General features: G+C 37.9%; 2 protein-coding genes across 3 annotated transcripts in view; both read right to left on the bottom strand.

The window, feature by feature from the left end:
• The window catches only part of LOC139941087 (dynactin subunit 1-like), a 344,631-nt gene that overhangs the window by 185,087 nt on the left and 136,870 nt on the right, over positions 1-22,674 (bottom strand). The gene's annotated exons all lie outside the window — the stretch shown is intronic.
• LOC139941093 (C-terminal-binding protein 1-like) overlaps positions 1-22,674 on the bottom strand; it is a 63,621-nt gene that overhangs the window by 33,652 nt on the left and 7,295 nt on the right. The window contains exon 2 of one of the 2 annotated variants that reach the window (XM_071937521.1): positions 12,085-12,262. The exons of the other annotated variant lie outside the window; for it this stretch is intronic. Within the exon in view, the coding sequence (XP_071793622.1) occupies positions 12,085-12,243 (159 nt within the window). The 5' untranslated portion in view covers positions 12,244-12,262. The remainder of the gene's footprint in view (positions 1-12,084; positions 12,263-22,674) is intronic. 2 annotated transcript variants of the gene reach the window in all.

Here is a 22,674-nt window from a genome sequence, read left to right as displayed (position 1 = left end):
GAGATAATAATGAAAGAAAAAACACCCTTGTCACACGAAGTTGTGTGCTTTTAGATGGTTAATTTCGAGACCTCAAATTCTAAATCTGAGGTCTTGAAATCAATTTCGTGGAAAATTACTTCTTTCTTGAAAACTATGTCACTTCAGAGGGAGCCGTTTCTCACTGTTTTATACTACCAACCTCTCCCCATTACTCGTTACCAAGTGATGTTTTATGCTAATAATTGCTAGTAATTACCAATAGTGTCCACTGCCTCTAAGGAAGTGTTGGGTATTTTAACACTTGCTGCTTAACATTTTGAAGTCAATTGGCAGCTGCTTGCCAAATTCCATTAGGTCTGGGTAGACGCTCTAGTTTATTTTGTAACAATGTTGTATCAATGATACAAGCATTCACCCACTTTCCCTGTTAAATAAATAGTACACTATACCATTTCTACTTGGCTCTATACGGTTGCAATATGCAAAATACTCATAATGCTAATATATGTAAAACAAAATTTGCATAAAGTCGTAATCTTAAGTTCTTCTCACACTACCTACAAATAATGAATAAAAATTGAACAGAAAAACCAATAACAAAGTTGGAACCGAGGAGCGCAAATTTAAATCGCAATCAGCCAAAATACTTTCGTCTACCAAACTCTCTGCTTGTGAGCGAGAGTAATTTAAGAATGGCCGTCATGAAGAAACATTGACTAATCTGCAAGAGTAACTTTAGGACCAAAGCGGCATACTTCCTTCAATAGACCACAATAAAGGCCTAACCATGGAGGAAGAAGTGTGGAACATGCTTCAATATACCACAACAAAGGCCTAACCATGGATGAACAAGTGTCTTCCATGCTTCAATAGACCACAACAAAGGCCTAAACATGGATGAACAAGTGTGGTCCATACTTCAATAGACCACAACAAAGGCCTAACCATGGATGAACAAGTGTCTTCCATGCTTCAATAGACCACAACAAAGGCCTAAACATGGATGAAAAAGTGTGGTCCATACTTCAATAGACCACAACAACAAAACAGAGGAACCATTTTGAGCTCAAGACAAAATTGTTTTGGATTGAAACAAACAAATCCAGGAGCATTTTCCAAACCTAGGTCGAGACTCCATCTCTTGGTGAAGGGCTCCGCCATCATTTTTAGAGCAGTGTAAATTTTTGCACAATGTGTTCTAAATATCATTATCTAACGAAACCCATAGCCGTGACGGAGCACAACCCAAGGTTTTGATACAACCCCATACAATTGTTGCCACCAGTAACGGCCTCACGCGAACCATGGACATTGGTTTAGTCAACAAGGGAAACCAGTATGGCCATCTCTTCGTTAAAATAATCACAAGACTTCGCATTAATCCACCAAAACCTTGAAAGACATAAAAAAAAAGACGAAGATGGGAAATAATGAATAGCATTGAATCCATAGAAACCATTTTCCATTCTTGAAAACAACCATGATCACTAATTAGCGTCAACATCTAATCCTTGAATTATGAAGAAGAAGAAAAAAAGGGGGGAAAGGTCCAATGAAAAAATTCATCAAGCCCATGATTCCAGACGACAGGAAACAACACAATGGTTAATTTACAGATCAGAGACCAGAGCCTCCCAACCTTAATACAGCAGCGTCATCTCATCCACCAAAGAAGGATACACGATATTAATAACCAATCCTCAACATCGCAACCTTGGCTAGGACCAGTACAAGCAAACAATGTTGAGAAAAATTAAGAGGCTGACTGGCTTTTTTTTATTCCAGCGAGCGGTCAAGGCCGTCGACCAATCAGACATGCTTCCTCGCCTTCATGTACTGAGTCACAATCACCAAGTGACTATAAATAATTATACTTCTATGTTTCCTGGGTTCCTTGGAGGCCTCCTTGCAAGGCCCTGCTTGATGATCCCAGCCTCTACAAAAGACAACTATCCATCTTGGAAGAAGCAAGTGGATTTGATGACCCATTGAGTGAGAGGTTAATGTCGTTAGACAGTGGGATATACACCACTATGAAAATGATTTGGTTAGTTAGAGATGGGCAATGGTTTGGCTGTGCCTGGATTGGAGGGGAAAAGGGCGTGGCCCTGCTAAGATGACATGGCTAGTTGGTGTTAGGGTTAAACACGTGTTATCAACACACATTATTATTAATATTATTATCACACAGCAAACAGGCATGGCAAGAACAAATTAACCTATTGAAGTTCTGTCTCGGAACGGAATAAATATAGTTCAAAATGCTGGCTCGTCCTTTTGGTTTTCTTAGAAATAAATTTTAAAAATTAACGACCTGCTCAATTGTAAATAAAGATACATTTTTCCTGGCACTACCATGAGATAAATAGGGGGCCTTACAAAACCTAAACACTCTTCTGTTCATCTGCCAAGCACGCACAGACCAATGTTTTATTCCAATATGAGGCCGTTAACAAAAAATGGCCGCCTTTTTGAAACAATGACAATTTTCATCTCAATATTCAAAACAAAAATTTTAAAAAGAGTTTTTGCAAAAAAAAAAAAGCTCAAGTCCTTTTCTTAGGGTAGTTAGCAACAGAATGGCCGCCTTTTTGAAACATGACATTTATTGTTTGATTATTCAAGCAAAAACTGTTCAGGACCTTTTCTTTGGACATGACACCGATTCAAATTCCAGTCTTTAGTCTACAAGTCAATCCTAAGTTACTATGGTTAATCACACTGTTAAAGTATTATGTTAAACACACACGATTATGTTAATCAACACAAATCAAAAGTTAAAAGACCTCAACGAGATACCTAGTAGGGCCCTATAAATAATTTACTGTAAAATTGAAACTAGTTTGAAATCATGTGAAATCTTCACATATAAATGGCTTCCTTATTATAACAACATCTTAATTATAAGATTCTTTAATGGGGTTTGAGGTATCAATGTATTTATTTTGGTGGATAACACCATGATTAAATATCTCCTTGCTGGGTAGATTATGTTAGACAAGATTCTTCTCAACATATCAAAACTTCTACCGGTGCTCTATTTAGACAAAAGACTAATTTTAGTGACAGCAATATTTGTACAGAGGGGGAGACTGAAAATACTTTTGACAGTCAGAAAAACTTTGCAGTAAATTTTTTATTTCAATACTGAAACAACTTTCCCAGTGGATAGTTTAATGACATTTTTATTTGTCCATCTATCAGCGACATATAAAAACGAACGGAGCCTTTTATTTTGGAAGCATGACCCAGCTTTGAGTATCGAATGATCGGACTCTTACAATCAAGCTTCTACCGTGAGCCCTAGAACCGTCGAGTCTTGCTAGGGAACTATGGTATCAATTTTTCATTGTGATGATATTTGCTTCTTTATCAGTGTTGGCACAAAGGGCGAGTCAATTTGAGAATAGTCGTGGCCGCTGGCAAATATTGATTAAAAATGTACTTTCTGGCGGAGTTGTCCAGCGACCAAAAAAAACACAGTATCATTGGAGTGGGGGACTTCTTTATCAAAAGGGATTTCCAACAATGCTATTTAGTAACGGTTCTTGAACTCCTTAAGGTCCAAGAAATATGTCACTTGCCAGGGAATTCTTCTCTCTGAAGAAGATTATTATTTATGGCAACTGATTAAATGTTTTTGTTTTGAGCTTTTAATACATGTTTGAAAAAGGTTTAAATACACTGGACACTATTGGTGATTGTCAAAGACCAGTCTTCTCATTTGGTGTATCTCAACATATGAATAAAATAACCTGTGAAAATTTGAGCTCAATTGGTCGACGAAGTTGCGAGATAATAATTAAAGAAAAACATCCTTGTCACACAAAGTTGTGTGCTTTCCTTAATTTTGAGGTCTCAAAATCAAATTCATGGAAACTTTCAAAAACTATGTTACATCAGAGGGAGCAGTTTCTCATAATGTTTTATAATACCAACAGCTCTCTGTTAACTCATTACCAAGTAAGGTTTTATGATAATAATTATTTGAGTAATTACCAGTAGTGTCCACTGCCTTTAAGCCGAATGACATTAATTTAATGACCGGTAAAAATCAAAAACTGGAAACCTTTTCCAAACAACTAGTCTCAGGCTTGCAACTCTTCAGCGGAGGAAAAAAATTATTTTCCTTTTGCTCTCGTCTTAGGCCCTTACATGCCTGTAGTCTACGAAGAAGTTTTAGCTTATCGTTGTTGTTTTTTTACTTTTTTTTTACTCGCAAGGAAGAAAATAACCTTTCTTGCTTTCATTCTTTTTGAAAGTTAGAATAGTTTCTATTTCTATCTATGTGTAGATGAGAATATTTACCAAAGCTTTATTATTAGTACGTTTTTTTCTGGACTGATGCCAGTCCAGTATCTTAAATAACCTGAATCATTGTTCTACATATAGAAATAGGATTCTCAGAAATAGAGTGATGTATATCTAATCATTGTCTATTTGGCTAGAGGGTGGCTTATACGATGTAAAGAAGTTAAGTCCATTTACTGGACTTAACATCATTAAGGGTCTCAAGTGAAATAATTGAAGTGGAAAAAAGTAAAATGAACAATATCTTGTAAGACATGGTTGTGCAACGGAGGAAATTGCCTCATGCCCTTGGGCATTGCCTTGATGCCCAGGGACATGTTTCCTACGTATATCAATGACAAACAACCTTGCCCTTATAACCATCAGGCCTGTTCAGTAGGTGAAAAAGAACATGGACCAAACTGTAACTGTTTAAAATTGAGATTCTTTGAGGAAATCTTTTCAAACATTTTAACCATTGCCTAAAGCTTGCTTGTAACTGTATATATTATTTGATTTTACCCTTACACTTATGTGTAAGCACTTTTTTTTCAATTTCTGTGAACAAATCTTGGGCATATTTCTCGGGTGGGATTCCAACTCAAGACCTTTGCAATTATAGAGCAGTGTCTTACCAACTAGGCCTTCAAGATTATTCGGTAGCTAGAGGCAGTTCAAATCCTATGCTTTAGCAGCGGGTACGGCAACCTTTAAATAGATGTTAAATTTCCATCGGGATAAAAAGTGTCATGTGGTTTTACCCTTACACCGACAAGCACTGTCTTAAAGTTCTGGGCAAAAAATAAGCAGTAATTTGAACCTTGTTCACACAGGGTACATGAGCAATTCTGTTGGGAAAAAATGATTTGGACCTATTTCACACAGTGGACATGAGATGAAAGCCAGTTCAGTCAGACAAAGTGCAGACTGATCATTGAACTTTACTCCTTGTGGTACCAGGAGAAATTGGCGGGGAAAAAAAACATCTTAAAAGTTCAGTGGAGAAATATTTGAGGAGAACGTTTTGGACGATAGCCAATCTACATTAAACACGACCTATTTCTGTTGTAGTTTGTTGACCAGTTATTGACGACTTTGGGAATATTGACTGGACTGGTTTCAAACCTGGATTCTTGTGATTAGCAGAGGACATGATGAACTCAGACTTGAGACGAGGGAATGAGCTCTCTTCGGTTAGTCTGGGGCGGATTGATCGTTACCACAGGCTGTATTATAACGTGGGTGGAGTACCCATTTTGAGGACTATTACCACCCACTGGATCCCAGTTTGCAAGGCCTTCAAGGGGCATCTCTCTGCACTCTCTGGTATTGACGCCCACACTCAATTTATAAATACATTTTTACTAGATTTTGTTTTGTTTTTGCTTCCGTCTGGTGCAATTTGATACTTGTCTCCTGAGTAATAAAGGCTAAATAATTTTTGAGAAAATTCTGCAACTATATAAATCTGCACATCCATAATTTTCCCTGTAGCGTTTTCCTGAAGACACTGCTCTAGAATTGCAAGGGTCGTGGGTTCAAATCCCACCCGAGTAACATGCCTGTGATATTTTTTCACAGGACTCGGGAAAGTACTGAGTATACAGTGCTAACACACATCGGTGTATGGGTAAAAACCAAAATTAATATTCTTTATCCCCGATGCAAATTTAAAATCTATTATGAAGACATCCTCTTGATCAAGTATTTAAGTTTATCTGCTTAAAGGAACATTACAGAATTGGTTTTGCTAGCACAAACTTTGCTGGCAGTGTAAGCACTTTATGTAATCCACCATATACATAAACTGACAAACCTGTAGAAGTTCGAGATCGATCGGCCATCTGGGTCACGAGAGAATAGTGAAAAACCGATTACAAATTTTGCACTGCATCGATGCCAAAACAAAAATGAATAAAAACGCTCATTGAGCGATAAACGCCACACTCGAAATTAGATTGTTCATTTCTCATCAAATATGAAATTTCAGACAGAAATATTTCAAGGGATGTTTTCTACTATCATCAACATTAGACCGTGCAAGTTTTACGTAAATCTGTGATTTTCACCAGTTTTGTTTCTTACCAATTCTTTAACGTTCCTTTAAGTAATAGATCACCAGCTAGTGTCATGTTTAACCGATTTTAGATTCTATTTTTTTTTCTTAAATTTGAAAATGGAAACAAAAATACTTCCTAAGATGTTGGGCACTTTGTTATTGTTTAATTAACATGTAAGTATGATATGACTTTTAACAAGAGCTGTATTGTCCTGCTTAAAAGCAGTTGACACTTTTGGTAATTACTCAAAATAATTATTAGCATAAAACCTCACTTGGTAACGAGTACTGGGGAGCTTTTGATAGTATAACACATTGTGAGAAACGGCTTCATCTGAAGTGGAGTACTTTTTGAGAAAGAAGTAATTTTCCACGAATTTGATTTAGGGACCTCAGATTTAGAATTTGAGGTCTCAAAATCAAGCATCTGAAAGCACACAACTGCGTGTGACAAGGGTGTTTTTTCTTTCATTATTATCTCGCAACTTCGACGACCAATTGAGCCCAAATTTTCACAGGTTTGTTATTTGATGCATGTTGAGATACAAAAGGCACTTCCCTTTGAAAAATTTAAAGTCAACTGGAAACTTTTGAAGGGGCACCTAGGCCAAGACGAGGGCAAAAGAGGGCATGGCCTCCGTGGCTGGTGTGTTTTTCCAAGCCCCAAGTGTTTTTTAAGACACTCAAACTACCAGTTTCTTAAATCCTACTCTTTGTAACATACCGTATTGAATATGACGTCACCGTTCAAATATTTGCCCTACAAGATGGCGTCTGCCAATATCTGCGTGATTCTTTGATGTACGCGTGTAGACGTGCATACGGTTTGACCTACAAGATGGCGATTTTCATAGCACAAAAAAAAGGTTATTCAATACTGTCTATACCAGTGAGTTGAACACCGACCATTTGAACCACTCAACTGTACTGAATGTGTAAGGTGGCACAAATGTGTACAGAACTTACTGTACACAGCATATACCAACGGAAACACCATGTTAATGCCCAAACTACACCATGGTCCAATCACAGATAGCTACTTGGCACAACAAAGTAGCTTAGCACAACAAAGTTATGCTTACCAGAATAAGGCTATCAGCCAAAATAACAATCAGCATTTTTGACTGGTATCCTGATCATTTTTGGTTAGCAGACATTTTTCAGCACTATTCGCTTGGTGCTTTAAAAACAATTATTTGTTGTTGCGCACACCCGACAGCACAATATGCGCCAATAACAGGATGCATAGAAAGCAAGAATAATCGTTTAGATGTGGGAGGAAAATCCCAAATGGGAAAAAAAAACACGCAATCAAGTAGGGACTGTGAAAACCCAATCCTGTTCCACATGCAAGGCTCCGGTCTGATTGGGATTCGAACCGGGGTCCACAGAGATGAAAGGTACAGAAAGAAACCACTGAGCCAACCTGAAGCAGTTCTATGACATTGGGCGAATGTCTTTAACTTTTCAAGTTCATGTAATTATCATATCATGCTTGGGCAGCTTTAACAAGCTGGGTAATTAACAACTGCAAAGCTGATGCTTGCTAGATAAAACATGAGAGAGAAGGTCCCAGAAGATATGATATGCCACCTGCTGGCTGACCTGCCAAGTAGGTCTGACAACATGACAAGCTTTCTGCCTGTTACCCATGAATGATGAGATGTTACCACATTCATTTGGTTCATTCATTTATAGTCCATTCGTTTGGTTTCTCATGGTTGAAGTACAGGGCCAAATTTATTGCAAAAAATATTGCTTAACATTGTTTCTGCTAAGCACGACTAAGCAAGGTACCAGTTACATGTTGTACATGTAAAATGGTATTTTAGCTGGTAACCTTATTCTGGTAAGCACGTTGGCTTAGCAACTTTGTATCCTTAAGCCAAGCAGATCTAGGAAATTGGGCCCTGCCCTCCAAATAACCCACTTCACCCACAGCAATTGCCATGGTGCCCGTGCTTTTGCTGTGGCGCCCTTTGCAATACTTCATATGCAAATTTAAATTTTCCTCATACAGAAGTGCCCCTCGACATCAGAGGAAAATTGCTGTGCACCTTCAAGAATGTAATTCAAGATCTTTTACAAGTACATGTTAAAACCTAAGAATATTGGCTCACTAAATTGAGTTACTTGACAGAAGGCTGCTGGTAAGTGTATTAAATACATGATCTTAACATTATGTATTTAAGTACATGTATGGTAAGATTTGAGGTATCAATGTATTTTTGGTTTGCGGTAACACCATGTGTGTATGTACTTGCCAGGTAGAGTTTGTTCTTAGAGAACTGTACATTGTAGGTGTTAAAGATAGCCAACGTTTTGTAATTTTGGATCAAACAGCCAAAACTTGTTACATGAGGAGAGCCAATTATATCAAATATTCAGAAAGACTACCCAATCCAACAAATTTAGGGAAAATACAAAAAAAAGTAAATTAAAATGAACATTTTTTTAAAATCTAAAACACCAACCCAAAACTAAGCCAAATAAAAGTTAACTACATGTATACTAAACTTCATTGTTTAAATTCAAATCTGAAGTTCACTGGGAACAACACTGTGACACCTTGAAGCTAAACTTTCAGGTACAAACAATACCAGATATGAAATTGAAACATCACTAAATGAAAAGACAATTGGATAGTCTTTGGAAAGTTGGTTCCTCATTCATGAACATTTTGGTTTCATTGTAAAGCGATGTCAATGCTAGCAAACACAGCCAAAAGGCATGGTATTCATTGTTGTCCAGCAAACATCAAGTGCCTTAAGTTGCTGAAAATTCCTAGCTTTGTAAACCTACTACATTTTATTATTTCAAAGATGCAGGTGTAGACATGAGTTTGTAAAATTTGTGCATATATAGTGAAAGAGAAAACACCCTTGTTGCACAAATGTGTGTTCACATGCATAATAAAAGGTTTCATGCCTGAAGTCTTTTAATATTTGAGTGAGAAATAACCTCTTTATCAAAAACTATGTTACTTCAAAGGGAGCCGCTTCTAACAAATTGTATACTATCAACAGCTCTCTGTTGCTCGTTACCAAGTAAGTTTTTAAGCTAAAAATTACCTTGAGTAATTACCAATAGTGTCCAGTGCCTTTAACTGGTTTAGTGCTGCTTTTTGTTTGCATTTTGAACCTTAAAACCCATACATGTTATCACAAGAGGGCATTAGCACTCAAGAAGTATTGACTTTGGGATGTACCAAGGCGACACAAACCGACAAGATACATTTTCGTTTGGGTAGAAAGACTTATTTGTTGTAGAGAATTTTGAAAAACCTCAAAATGCTGAGTATGTACGATTGGTAACCAATTTTTCCTATGTATGATAATGGCGTTTTCAGACTACGTAAAATAGATCATACATTGTACATGTATGTCCTTGGCACTGATAGAGTAAAGCAGCAAGCAATGTTCACGACAAAATTAGGCTTTGTTGGTATGTGTGGATTGAATGTACATCTAATACATACCAGTACTGGTACGGTATGTACTCAGAGTACACTGTGAATATGCAGTGTACTTACCTTCAAATACGAGAGACGCTTATATTACAGTTCACACGCTATTTCCATCCCCGCTCATCCTAAAATATATTGTCTAATTTTTACACTTCCCTTCTATTTTGTTTTGATGTTCAATTCTTTCTATTATAATAATGGACCCAGCAAAGAACGTTTCCTGTTTTCCAACACATGTACAGCGGTTTATTACTTGTTTCCTTGCTTGGCCTATAAAGTTGCGCAAAAGTTTCAACAATACGGGAAACCGATTTGGGCCAACAGTTGGTTCAATCCTCCGTTATAAAGTTTGGGAAGGAAATATGTTGAGTAAAAAATTATGAGATACCCTTTGTTTACTGAAGTGTTGCTGACAGAGAAGAGTGGCAATACATTCAATGTGCTTTTAAAGCAACGCCTTCATGTGCGAAAGTGTGGTGACATCAGAAAGGTCTTTTTAATTGCAGTGTTTCCTTTTTCTGAAACGCAACTTTTCCTTTGTCGGATGTCATAGCCATCTGTTGATTTGTATTAGAACATGGACCATTGTTCAAGGTTGTTTTCTCACATTGTTTCATAGATATGAAAAAGTTCAGAAAAAAATGACTTGGGTAAGATGAGAACTGCTCCCCTCTCGATAACAGCATCAGTCCTCTACAAAGGTAAATTTTTTGTTTAAAAAAAATGTATTTTACAGAATTGGTGGCAACCAATACATGAGATAACAAAACCTGTGAAACCTTGGGCTTAATCCAATGTGTGCGAGTCGGGAGAGAATAGTGAAAACTGAAAACCATGCACATTTTCAGCATGTACCCTTAGAAACACATTGTCCTTAAAGGAACACGTTGCCTTGGATCGGTCGAGTTGGTCTTTGAAAAGCGTTTGTAACCGTTTTTTATAAAATGCATATGGGTAGAAAGATGTTGTAAAAGTAGAATACAATGATCCACACAAACATGCCTCGAAATTGCGTGGTTTTCCTTTTACCTTGTCGACTAACACGTCGGCCATTTATGGGGGTCAAAATTTTGACTCCCATAAATGGCCGACCATGTTAGTTCGCACAGTAGAAGGAAAACCACGCAATTTCGAGGCAAACTTGTGTGGATCATTGTATTCTACTTTTAAAACATCTTTCCAACCATATGCATTTTACAAAAAACGGTTAGAAACGCTTTTGTTTTGACCAACTCGTCCGATCCAAGGCAACGTGTTCCTTTAATTTTTCAGTTAAGTTTCCTCCAATATGACAATATTTCAATATTGCACAGAAACAAAATGGTTCAAGTATTAATTTCATATCAGGCTTTCAGACTATTTTTTTCCATACTTTTTTTGTTACCATAACCAGCCCTACAGGTATAAATCCTGTCAATACTAATAATACCCCAAATATAACAGATCATAACACCCCAAAATGTTTAACAATGTCCAAACAACTTTTAAAGCTTCTATTATTTGGAGAAACAAGTGTGAGGATTTGAATCTTGAGAACAGCAAGGACTCAAAGATGTTCCTAATGTTATCAATATAAAGCTGAGCTACATGTATGTTGACGCTACTCCTAAATACATCATGGTACCGGTAAAACACTTCACTTGTAAAACAACTTTCCTTTGTTTCGCTTTGTATAATAAAATTAACCAACAGGGAAATTAATATGGTATACATACTGTACCACATAGTCGATTGAATGATAGAAAAAACAAAAAAAGGAAACTTGATCTTATCATTCTTTAGAGCTAAATACCGTCGACTGATACAAGGTATTGTGTATCTCAAAGAGAAAGTACATTAGTAATAACCAATTAATCTGTAAACAAAGTGCAGTACAGGGACAATGCGGAACCAATAATCCGAACAAGGAATTGCTGGGGTTATAACGAGGTTTATGCAAATGAGTGATGGTTGTTAGGATGACAAAGGATGGGGGTGGGGGGGTCATGCATACACGATATCCAACGAAACAAAACCATGCCAATCAAACCATTCAACAGACTCAATGGGTACATCGTCACAACTTGGTCAACATCGATAAATGAAGACTTTTTCCCTCCCCGCCGTATACAAAACAAAATGAGGCAAAAAAATGTGGATCAAGAATACAGTGGCAACAACAAAAACGAAATCAAGACATCGTGCCTACTCAGCCAAAGTCCATCGAGCCAACATCGACCAATCAAAAGCCCTGAAAACCACTCAAAAGTGCAGTGGTCTCTGGGCATGCTCAGACACAATACGATACCTGACCAACTATAGTTTCTTCAGTTCGACCAATCGCCTCGAGCCACCGCTCCCGCAGGACGGTGGGCCGCTTGGGCACGCGATAAAAATGGCGCGGGTCCTCGGTTCCTTTGTAGCGCGAACGAAACTTGCAATTAGGAAAACCGCATGTTGTCGGCATGACTTGAGGACAGTCCTACCTGTAAACACAAGAAAAAGACAGAAAAGAAAACAGATATTAAGTCTCCAGGATCAAAATTTGTCATTAAAAATTACCCTCTAGCAGATTATTTTACCCTTTATCTGTGCACTGTATGTCCGTTATACATGTACATAGTTAACAAGCAAGAGATCTTTAAGTAAACAGCCATTTTATTTGTTAACCGTCAGGGTATTTTACCTCAAATTTAATTTCAACTTCAGGTTCAGGAAGTGGAAATTTTTCCCCAACAAAACATCTCTACAAAATGTGTGCCGGAGAGACAATTTCCCCTACCCCCTACCACCCCTCGTCCTCTCTACTCGATACACCACACCTAAAATATCAAGTCTCCTACCAAATACAATCCTTTTCATAAATATTGATTACCAACGAGACTCCAAAAAGGGTCTCAATGAATATCAATAAGGAGACTAAATTAGGAAAAATGATACCATCGCAACAAAAATGATAAATAATACGAGTGGGGGACACAGCCCCACAAACAAGCCACGAGAGTTCATTGGTCTGTTTCAGTGTATCAAACTTCATCGACCAAGTATGGCCATTGCAAAACCCTATACCAAGATCAACATTATAAACTGTGGCACACCGCGGGCTAAAGATTCAAACTCAAAAGGAGATCGCAGCACGGCAAAATAGCTTTAGAAAAATGATACCTGGGGTAGTACGATACCAAGTAACCATGGATATATAAAACTTATAAAAAGATAGTATTCCAGTGACTGTTTCACGTTCAGGTGACAGCACTATTTTTCAATTGTTTATGGGTTCATACAGCGAGGTATGTATCCTCTTTTGATGGCCACACGTTTTTGCCTCTTTACTTCAGACCAGACTGTTACAAAGCCACCGGCTCCGAGGACAAAAATCTATAGAAATTTTATTAGAGTAAGGGAGAGTGGATACTATGCTAGCCTGGGTTGCTAGGATTCTTCCTGGATGATCTGATGTTAAGTGTGTAGAGAGAGTATCCCAGGGTAGTGGTAGTTGGAATAATTCTGCAGGCCAAGGGGGAATTCACTTTTCCCTTGGGAGTTTGCATGGTATAATCACCAATGAATAATGTAATATTAACCCTCATTTGGGGCCTTTTTTTTTCCGAATCTTTTTCAAATTTTGTCCGAAAAAATGGGAAGACAATCAAGTTTGAATCATAACTTTGGAAGTTAAGTTGAATTTGAGACTTACTTTAACTGCTTAACAAATCTCTGGACTTTATACCCCAAACATATTTTTGTTGTCAGATTCAATTTTAGCGCAATAATTCAATTGAACACTACCTAAGTACACTGAACTTGTTCTGTGTATACATCCGGGCTATTATGAGCAAATACATTTTGAAAATTTCAAACTTACGTATAACTTAGGTGCTATCTTAGGAGATCACATTTTTTTGATGACAAGACGATTTTATTCATCTTTTAACATATGTACACAAGGTACTTTAAAGGGTCTATGTAACTTTTGTAGGACAAAAAACACAATGTCCACAGATTTACACTAACCTTACACAGTTTGAAGATAATGATAGAAGAAAGCTTCCCTGAAAATACTACGTGCTGAGGTGCTGTAGTTTTGGGGAAATGAGTAAAACAGTGTCATGAAAATAATTTTCGTCTCATGAGATGAAAATTATTTTAATCATTTACAAACGTATTTTCATGACATTGTTTTACTCATTTCTCAAAAACTACAGCACCTCAGTAAGAAAGGTTTGAAGGGAAGCTTTCTACAATCATTATCTTCAAACCCTGTAAGTTTAATGTAAATCTATGAACATTTTGGAAAAGTACACAAATCCTTTAAAAGGAAGGTACACGTTTGGTAATTACTCAAAACAAATATTGATTTAAAAACTGACTTGTTAACAAGCATTGGAGAGCAGCTGATAGTATAAAACATTGTGGAAAACGGCTCCCTCTGAAGTAACGTAGTTTTTGAGAAAGAGGTATTTTCTCACTAAAATAATAAAAGCTTCTAGCTAGAAGTCTTTTATTCTTATCTGAAACACACAAATTCGTCTAACAAGGGTGTCTTTTGTTTCGACATTTTCTCGTAACTTTGATGACCGATTGAGCCCCAATTTTCACAGGCCTGTTATTTTATGCTTATGTTTGGATACACCAAGTGAGAAGACTGGTCTTTGACAATTACCAATTGTGTACCTTCCCTTTAAGACCTTAAATAAAGATTACAACGCTTATACAACGCTACCTTGTGAACAAAATCTCTAATAGCATTTTCTCTTTGTAACATCACCAGTAAACATTTGTTACACAAAAATAAATAAATAAAACCCCCAAAAATGGTTTTACCACCAAACAACTTGGCTGTTGAGTGTGAGAGAACGAAAAAACATACCAGTGAAAGTTTCTATTAGACCTAATTTTTGAAATGTTTGACTCTTTGGTGAGTGCATAGCTTGGAGGCACGTGACAGAATATAAAGCCCTTACTACAATGTATTCCTTCCAATAACAACCATGCATGAATCCAGTTCAAATTGAAACACCACCAACGTAGAAAGGTGGTAAACACTAATATTGTGCTTAGCTTCTGAAAAGGACTCGTCGAACAAGCAAATGAATGAGTAATCACTGACCCAAATATGTATTTGACACTGGATTAAACACATTCACAATGATGGTAATGAAGCGCAGAAGTTTCAATGGCGAAAGTTGGACTTTCAATATAAAAATGCATACTGGAATACCTTGAATGAATGAACCAGTTCTTCTGGAAGAATTGGTTCTTATGAATTTGTAAATTGGTGTTCTCCTTTTTCACCTGAAAGAGGTTATTAGAGCAATGTATACATATTGTTAGGCAAGCAGTTCTTATTCTTATTAGCTTGCATGTCTACAACAGATTCCAGTGGGGGCTTTTTGGGTCGCTAGGTGGCAGCCAACTTAACAAAGTAAATCCATTGTTCTCGGTAAAATGCGCACACTAAGAGATGCGTAAACAATGGAAATTGACCTGGTAAGTCTGCTGCCACCTATCGTTTTCAAAGTCTCACAAACTGATACTTATTGTTGGGCAAGGTTGTCCTAGTAGTTTCTGTATACCTCATGAGTCTACAGATTTTAGACAAGAGTACAGTTAAAGTAAAACATGGAGGTACACTATAAGTTGTTGATTAACATCAATGTTGGCATGCATTTGCTTGATTATTGTAATACCTCATGGGCCTACAAATTTTAGAGTACAGTTAATCTGTCCATCCATAGTAAACACAATTGACAGTTTTCAAAGTATGAAAGAATGTAGCCTTTTATGGCCTAAACAACCTGAAGTCTAAAGGGTGTTCTTTCTGTCGTTATTCTCTTGCAACTTCGATGACCAACTGAGTTCAAATTTTCTACTTTATGCATGTGTTGAGATACACCAAGTGAGAATACTGGTCTTTGACAATTAACAAAGGTGTCCAGTGCCTTTGAAGTGAATGACTGTATATAATGTCTGCAGAGTGTTGATCAAATTCACACACAATTCAAAACGCCCAGCAGAACCAGACCGATGTATCCACTTTCCACGAAAAGCTACAAAAAAGAGCACAGCGACAACATTACATGAACTTTGCGGACCCGGACTACCAATCCTTCCATGAGCTTTGCTTCTAAAAACAGCACATGACAGGCAAGGGTACCAGTGGCATCCAATTATCATGATGTGCTTAGGGCAGAGAGGTCAGTATTTCCTGTGGGGAGTTTTCAACTTCCCCGGTTTCCTTCCTGGCAAATAGGCCACTTCCACTGGGGTTCTAGGCCTGGGATGGTGGGGGGCTTCGAGTGAAAACACTTTCTAAAACCAAAGTACTGACATTTATGGAGACCACACCTCGCAGTGACATTTCTGAAATTTATACACCCAGGATCGAGTTAGTTGTTGTCTTTTTACATCTGGATTTGGAATGTGGAAGGTTTGGGAATTGGTATTCAAGTATTATTTAACCTCATTCTACACACAACTTGCCTGTAATTTGATATTTGAGAGGGCAAGGCCAGTTTCAATTTGCAAAGGGCACTTCCATTGGAAAAACTTAAAGTATGGGAAATTGTTGAAGGGGCACGAAGGCCAAGTCAAGGGCAACGAAGGCCATGACCTCTATGTAATTCCAGGCCTGACACAACATTCTATGAATGTTATGATTAAGATTAATAACTAGTCATGAGACTTTATGGAATGCCCAGATATCCTCCACCTTGATACCCTTTCTATACTAAATTTGATCACAATATTTATTACTGGTTAAGTTATCATGAAGTTGACCAGGCATTACAATCCACTGTGTCAAGTGGGGGTATCCTGCTGGAAAACATAGTCATTATTTCTTTCCACCTATTGTTCCACAGGGTACAGGAACTAAAAAACATTGACAAATACAAACATTTTAAAATGATACAATGATTACACAAGACACAATGACAAAGTAAAACCTGTTGACAGTAACCCCCCGCCCCCTTGTTGGATTACCAAGTGCCAACTAAATCATGATCGAGTGGATGTCCTTACAGTTCTGCCACCAAACTACATACAACACTGTACATTGTACGCACATTGTACATTGATCCGACACTGGTCCCGGACCCACTATTGAGCCCCACCATTCCTGCCCCACCATTCCTGCCCCACCAACACTGCCCCACCAACACTGCCCCACCAACACTGCCCCACCAACACTGCCAAATCACCTCTACCCTACTACATTGTATACTCAAACCCTATTGCCTTATCTGGACCCACTGACCAGCCCCACCATTCCTGCCCCACCAACACTGCCCCAACACCACTGCCCAATCACCTACCCTACTACATTGTACTCAAACCCTGCTACACTCTTGCCCTATCTGGACCCACTATCCAGCCACACCATTCATGCCCCAACACTGTCTAATCACCTCCACCCTCCCTACTACGTTGTACTCAAACCCTGCTACATATTTGCCCTATCTGGGCCCACTGTCCAGCCCCTACATTCCTGGGCCACCAACACTGCCCCAACAGAACTGCCCCAACAACACTGCCCCAACAACACTGCCCCAACAACAACACTGCCCAATCACCTCTACCCTTCCTTCCCACTACACTCTACCATACTGCTCAACTACATTGTAACTTCCCCCTCCTGGCCTTGCCTTCCCAAAAACTAAATTAAATGTATGTCCTCCACATAATACAGGCCTGATACATACTACCTCACTGCCTCACGGCCAATACCTTGGTGCCCCCCGGTCAACACCTTGGTGCCCCTTAAAATGTTCCAATATAAATTTAGCAACATTAACATACACCTCCACACAGGTGATTTTGATTTCCTTCATAAAAATGTTAATAATCAAAATGACATAAACCAGAGTATTATAAAAGCAAAGCTTTCTGCAATTAACAATAAATCATAATTTGACGACAAGGCCACTTAATACATTGCACAACACTGTTGGGCCTGGCTATGTACCTTGAATTTTTTTTTTTTTTTTCTCTGTCTCTCTTTTCTTGTTTTTCAATGGGGGCAGGTAATACACACACCTACATTGTACAGTAAACTGTGGGGTTTTGGGGGGTTTTTTTTTGGGGGGAGGTGCAAATTTAATCTCATAGATTATGCAAGTAGTACTTGAGATAAGAAAACAAAACAAATACATTTACATAAAATGTACATGAGGGTCAGTTATCCACCTCCATCTATCAGTTTACTAAAAATAAAACATTCCTAAAAAATAATCAAGATGGGCATGAAATTATAGAGCAGACCTGATATTGCCTTGGTGCCCTTGAAATGCTCCAGTAAGAATGTACAATTTCCTCATGTCATAGGGTGCCCTTTACCAAGGAGAAAATGCCTTGGTGCCCTTGCCCTTTCAAACCCTGATAAAATACTTGGTATGATAAATACATAGAAACGCTGTCTAAATTAGCCGCTACCTTGTGGCTCATGTGAACATGCATTGAAGCATAGAAGCACTATAGCAATACCCTTAGCAACAGCCATGGCTATAGCCACCAACTCAGCCAGCCTAAATCGTAAAATACATAATTTTGCACAAAGTCTAAACAGACATTGTACTTGTTCATTGTCATGTCATACTTGTGTGTCGTTCTGCCTCAACAGTTCTTTGACACAGCTGTTTATTATCCATACTAAAAAAAGAAATTGTCAGGACTTGGGCAAACATCACCAACTCTGCTATAAAGCTAACCGATTTTCTAAACAGAGAACAGATACCGGACCAATGTAACATGCAATTTGGGTATATTGTTTTAGACTGGTACCAAATTATTTTCTACAAGTACTGATAAATTGATTAAGTAACATTTCCTGCTCCATTTCAATGCTTGGTCCTGATACATTGTCAGGCAACTCAATGCGAATTCATTGGTACACATGCAAGGTTTCCATTACCAGCTTAATTGAGTTGTTGCAGCGTCATCCCAACAGTCATACTGGTTAATTCAAGCTCCAAAAACCAAGGGTTACCGGTGATAATCACGCTCTGCATATGATGCTGCTTAAATACCTGTTTACAGTATTTGGTTGTGCAAATATAGCCACATCATTGACACACTGTATGCTGCCCTTGCTTGTGGCCCCAGCCCGCCATACAACAGAAAATTGTCAGCCTGACACATGTGACTAGCCTTCCACTGGAAGACATGTACACACACACACACACACTGCATATTAAAGGACCCCCAGCAAACAGGGTGTGGCTGTTCACTGGAGTGTACCGTTAGAACGTGTACTGTACCGTGGAATTTGAGTAGTGCAGACTGTGTGTGTGGTGGTTCGCTTGTTATCTAGGTCTGAGCACGGTCTCAACACTGTACTTTGTACAGTGGTAATAGGAATCCAGTTCAATCCGTGACATTATGTCAAGGTTTTGTTGTACACAAGGAATTGTCTCCATGAATAAATGCAGCCAAACAAAATAATCTGGCAATGAAAGTGAAACAAAAAATCAGAGAAACTAAGATTGTTTATATTAAGGGGGAAATGTTGTACAAACTGTGATCAGTAGGATCAACACATAATACAGTAAACATTAATAATGAGAATTTTCATTAATAAACTTTGCATGGTAAGAAACCAACATAGCCAGCATGTTTACAGATTATGAAAATTGTATTAATAATTGTTTTATATTTTTTAAGGATATTAATTAAAATGCACCCAGCCATACAGCGAACTGTTTTTGCAGAAGCATTAACCTTTTCATCATAATTAACAGAAGACAGATTTGTAAAATTATTGATGTTTACAGTCCTAACAATCAACATTTTATAAACAGCAATGGTCTTAGCTTTGAATTCATGCTATTTGGGTATTGAAAGGCATTCACAAGTAAGATAAATTACAACCAACAATGTTTGGTTTTAGCATTTAGGCTAACCATACACAATGCCATTCCTGTGAAAATAATGCACATAAAGAGGTTTTTCTTAAATACTTGTCCTCAAATTAAAGAACACGTTGAGAAAAAAAAAAAAAAAACACTGCATCTGCTTGCTACCCTCCATGAACATGAACTATGCGTTGCAGTATTTAATCTTTCTTGATAATAATATTCCAAGAAAGCCACACCTAGGTATGGTAGGCATGCAGCCACCATGACATCTACACCCCTTGTTGACAAGTGTACATACATGTAGTAGGTCCACACCAGCCACAGAGAAACGAAACAAACAACGGACATCGTTTCTTCAACATGGTTTACTATTTTATTTCTTTAAACCATTTCATCTGCAAACATTGTAAGTGTTCTTAAGTATGACATTTTAATCCCAATCTTGGACATGGTGCATAATAACATCCTGCAAATATACATGTAGGACTGCATCATGTAAGTAAGGAATAAGTGATTTTAAAACACACAAAATATCCATTTAACTTTGAAAATCTGGCACCCCGGCGGTCTAGATAGCTCAGTTGGCTGAGCTCTGGCATTTTGATCCAGAGGTCAGAAGCTCAAGTCCCACTCTAGTCAATTTGTCTTTGTTCAACCACCCCCCCCCCCAAAAAAAAAAAAAAAAAAAAAAAAATTATCACTTTAAATTTGTTACAAGTATGTTTTTTAAACTCATAAGAAGCTGCCAACATTTACAATATATTTTGAAAGATATTTTCTTCAGCAACCTTGAGGTTTACATAAAGTCTGATAAACGACAAACCAATTGTAAAAGTATGTTTAGTGTTCACCAACATCTCCCATGAGCCATGACGATCTATTCTTCTTTGCTAAAAAGACCAAGACTGTCTATTGTCTTTCAAGGTTTTGATACCTTTTGTAAGTTTCTGGCCATGACATGAATCCCTACTGTGAATGAAGATGTATGCAATTATCACTTGCCTGTAGAAGTTTCAGCTTCATTATTAGTTGTCAGGTTTTTGAGAAAAAAGAGCGAAAGTCACAGAGCATTGTTTTTAAGAAGAGTTGCTTATATGTTGCACATGCTAAAATAATGTTCGTCTCCTGAGACAAAAATTATTTTTTGTGACATTGGTTTACTCATTTCTCAAAAACTATACAGGTTTAACGCCTCAGCAAGTAACGTTTTAAGGGAAGCTTTCTACCAATAGTACCATCATTATCTTTGAACAGTGTAAGTTTAATGTAAATCTGTGGACATTGTGTTTTGAGTCGTACAAATAGTACCTAAACCCTTTAATGCATATAACATGTACTCTGACATTGTTAAATTATCTTCAGATACCGGTAAATGGTTGTACATCAATTGTTAAATTATAACACTGGACTCGGAAACAAACACAATTAAGCAACTCTGGAAAAGGTTGAGGTGCCTACATGTAGTTACTGCATGGTGAACACCTTGAAAGCATTTGTTAAAGGAACACATTGCCTTGGATCGGTCGAGTTGGTCTTTGAAAAGCGTTCTGTAACCGTTTGTTGTAAAATGTATTTGGTTAGAAAGATATTGTAAAAGTAGAATACAATGATCTACACAAATATGCCTCAAAATTGCGTGGTTTTCTTTTTACCCTATCGACTAACACGGTCGGCCATTTATAGGAGTCAAGATTTTGACTCCCATAAATGGCCGACCGTGATAGTTCGCGACGTAAAAGGAAAACCGTGCAAATTCGAGTGATACTTGTGTGGATCATTATATTCTACTTCTAAAACATCTTTCTACCCATATGCATTTCATAACAAATTGTTTAAAACGCTTTTAATAGACCAACTCCTCCGATCCAAGGCAACGTGTTCCTTTAAGCTTTGTCAGTTACTAGGTAGAATGTAAATCATTGTACCACCGAACTTCTTTTACATGTTTGCTGTTTAAATCATCTACATGAACCGCCATGTTGTACTCAAATCCCACTCAAATCAATGCTACTCAAATCGAGGCTGGGAGCCTTTCTCAAACCTCAGCTTAGGCTCCAACTCCTGCGATACGCGCTGCTCCAAACTGCAGGTTAAAGCCCAAGCTACATACGCAGCGCGCGGAGCCTAAGCCTGAGCCAGAGCCCTAGCCAAGGTTTGAGAAAGGCCCCATGTGACAAATTCGACCAGTCCCTTTTTAGAGGATCAGCGTTCCAGATGGCTGCACAGCATATAGTAGGGAAGAAGACAATGGGTATGACCTCCTGAGGTCAACACATGTTGATGGATTATTCCTAAACTCTAAACAGTGCCCCAGCACCTTACAACATGAACCAGCACAACTATGTGCATGTTACAAACCTATGTACAGTACAGGTGCATAAGAGTTGAGGAGCTGGAATAACCAATGCTATTGCTACACAGTGTCTACAGGCTAAAAAGTTAACCTTGAAGCAAGATTTGGTCAATATTGTTAGATACATAGAATAATGATACACACAGTGTGTAATCTTCTGAGGGTCAGTAGAGTTGCAGGTAGTCCTTCTATAATTTTCAATCATCATGGGGAAAAACTAAACACAAGTGGCACACTATCCATTTGAAGTAACAATTCTATTTCAGAGATGTGTGGAGTTAATTACTATAATTATTACGGTGCCATTGTTCATAAACAAGTGGCATTTTCAAGAGGGATTATATATTTAAGAGAGACTTCGCGATACAACGTAAAAATAAACAATTTATTAACAACAGGGAAAAACTGACCTTTTCAAATGTCCCAGCAAGTCCAATCACTATCTTTTTGGGGGGAGTATTTACAGGGCTAGTTCCTGTGTAAAATTTGTTTGTTTTGGGCAGGATAATTATCATTTCCTTTGCCTGTTCTTTAAATGGCATCATCTGATAGCATCCGGTATTTTCAAGGCCAGACGCTAGGCTAAGTTGCGGCTCACTGTTATCTCCTTCTTAATGGGTTTGATACCTTTTGTTTTTGGCAATGACATGAATCCCTACTCACTGTGAATGAAGATGTATGTAACATAATC

The sequence above is a fragment of the Asterias amurensis genome, chromosome 8 (genome assembly GCF_032118995.1).
Source record: "Asterias amurensis chromosome 8, ASM3211899v1".
NCBI classification, from domain to species: domain Eukaryota; kingdom Metazoa; phylum Echinodermata; class Asteroidea; order Forcipulatida; family Asteriidae; genus Asterias; species Asterias amurensis.
Note: the sequence above shows the minus strand (reverse complement) of the source record. Positions and strands in the feature narration are given on the sequence as shown.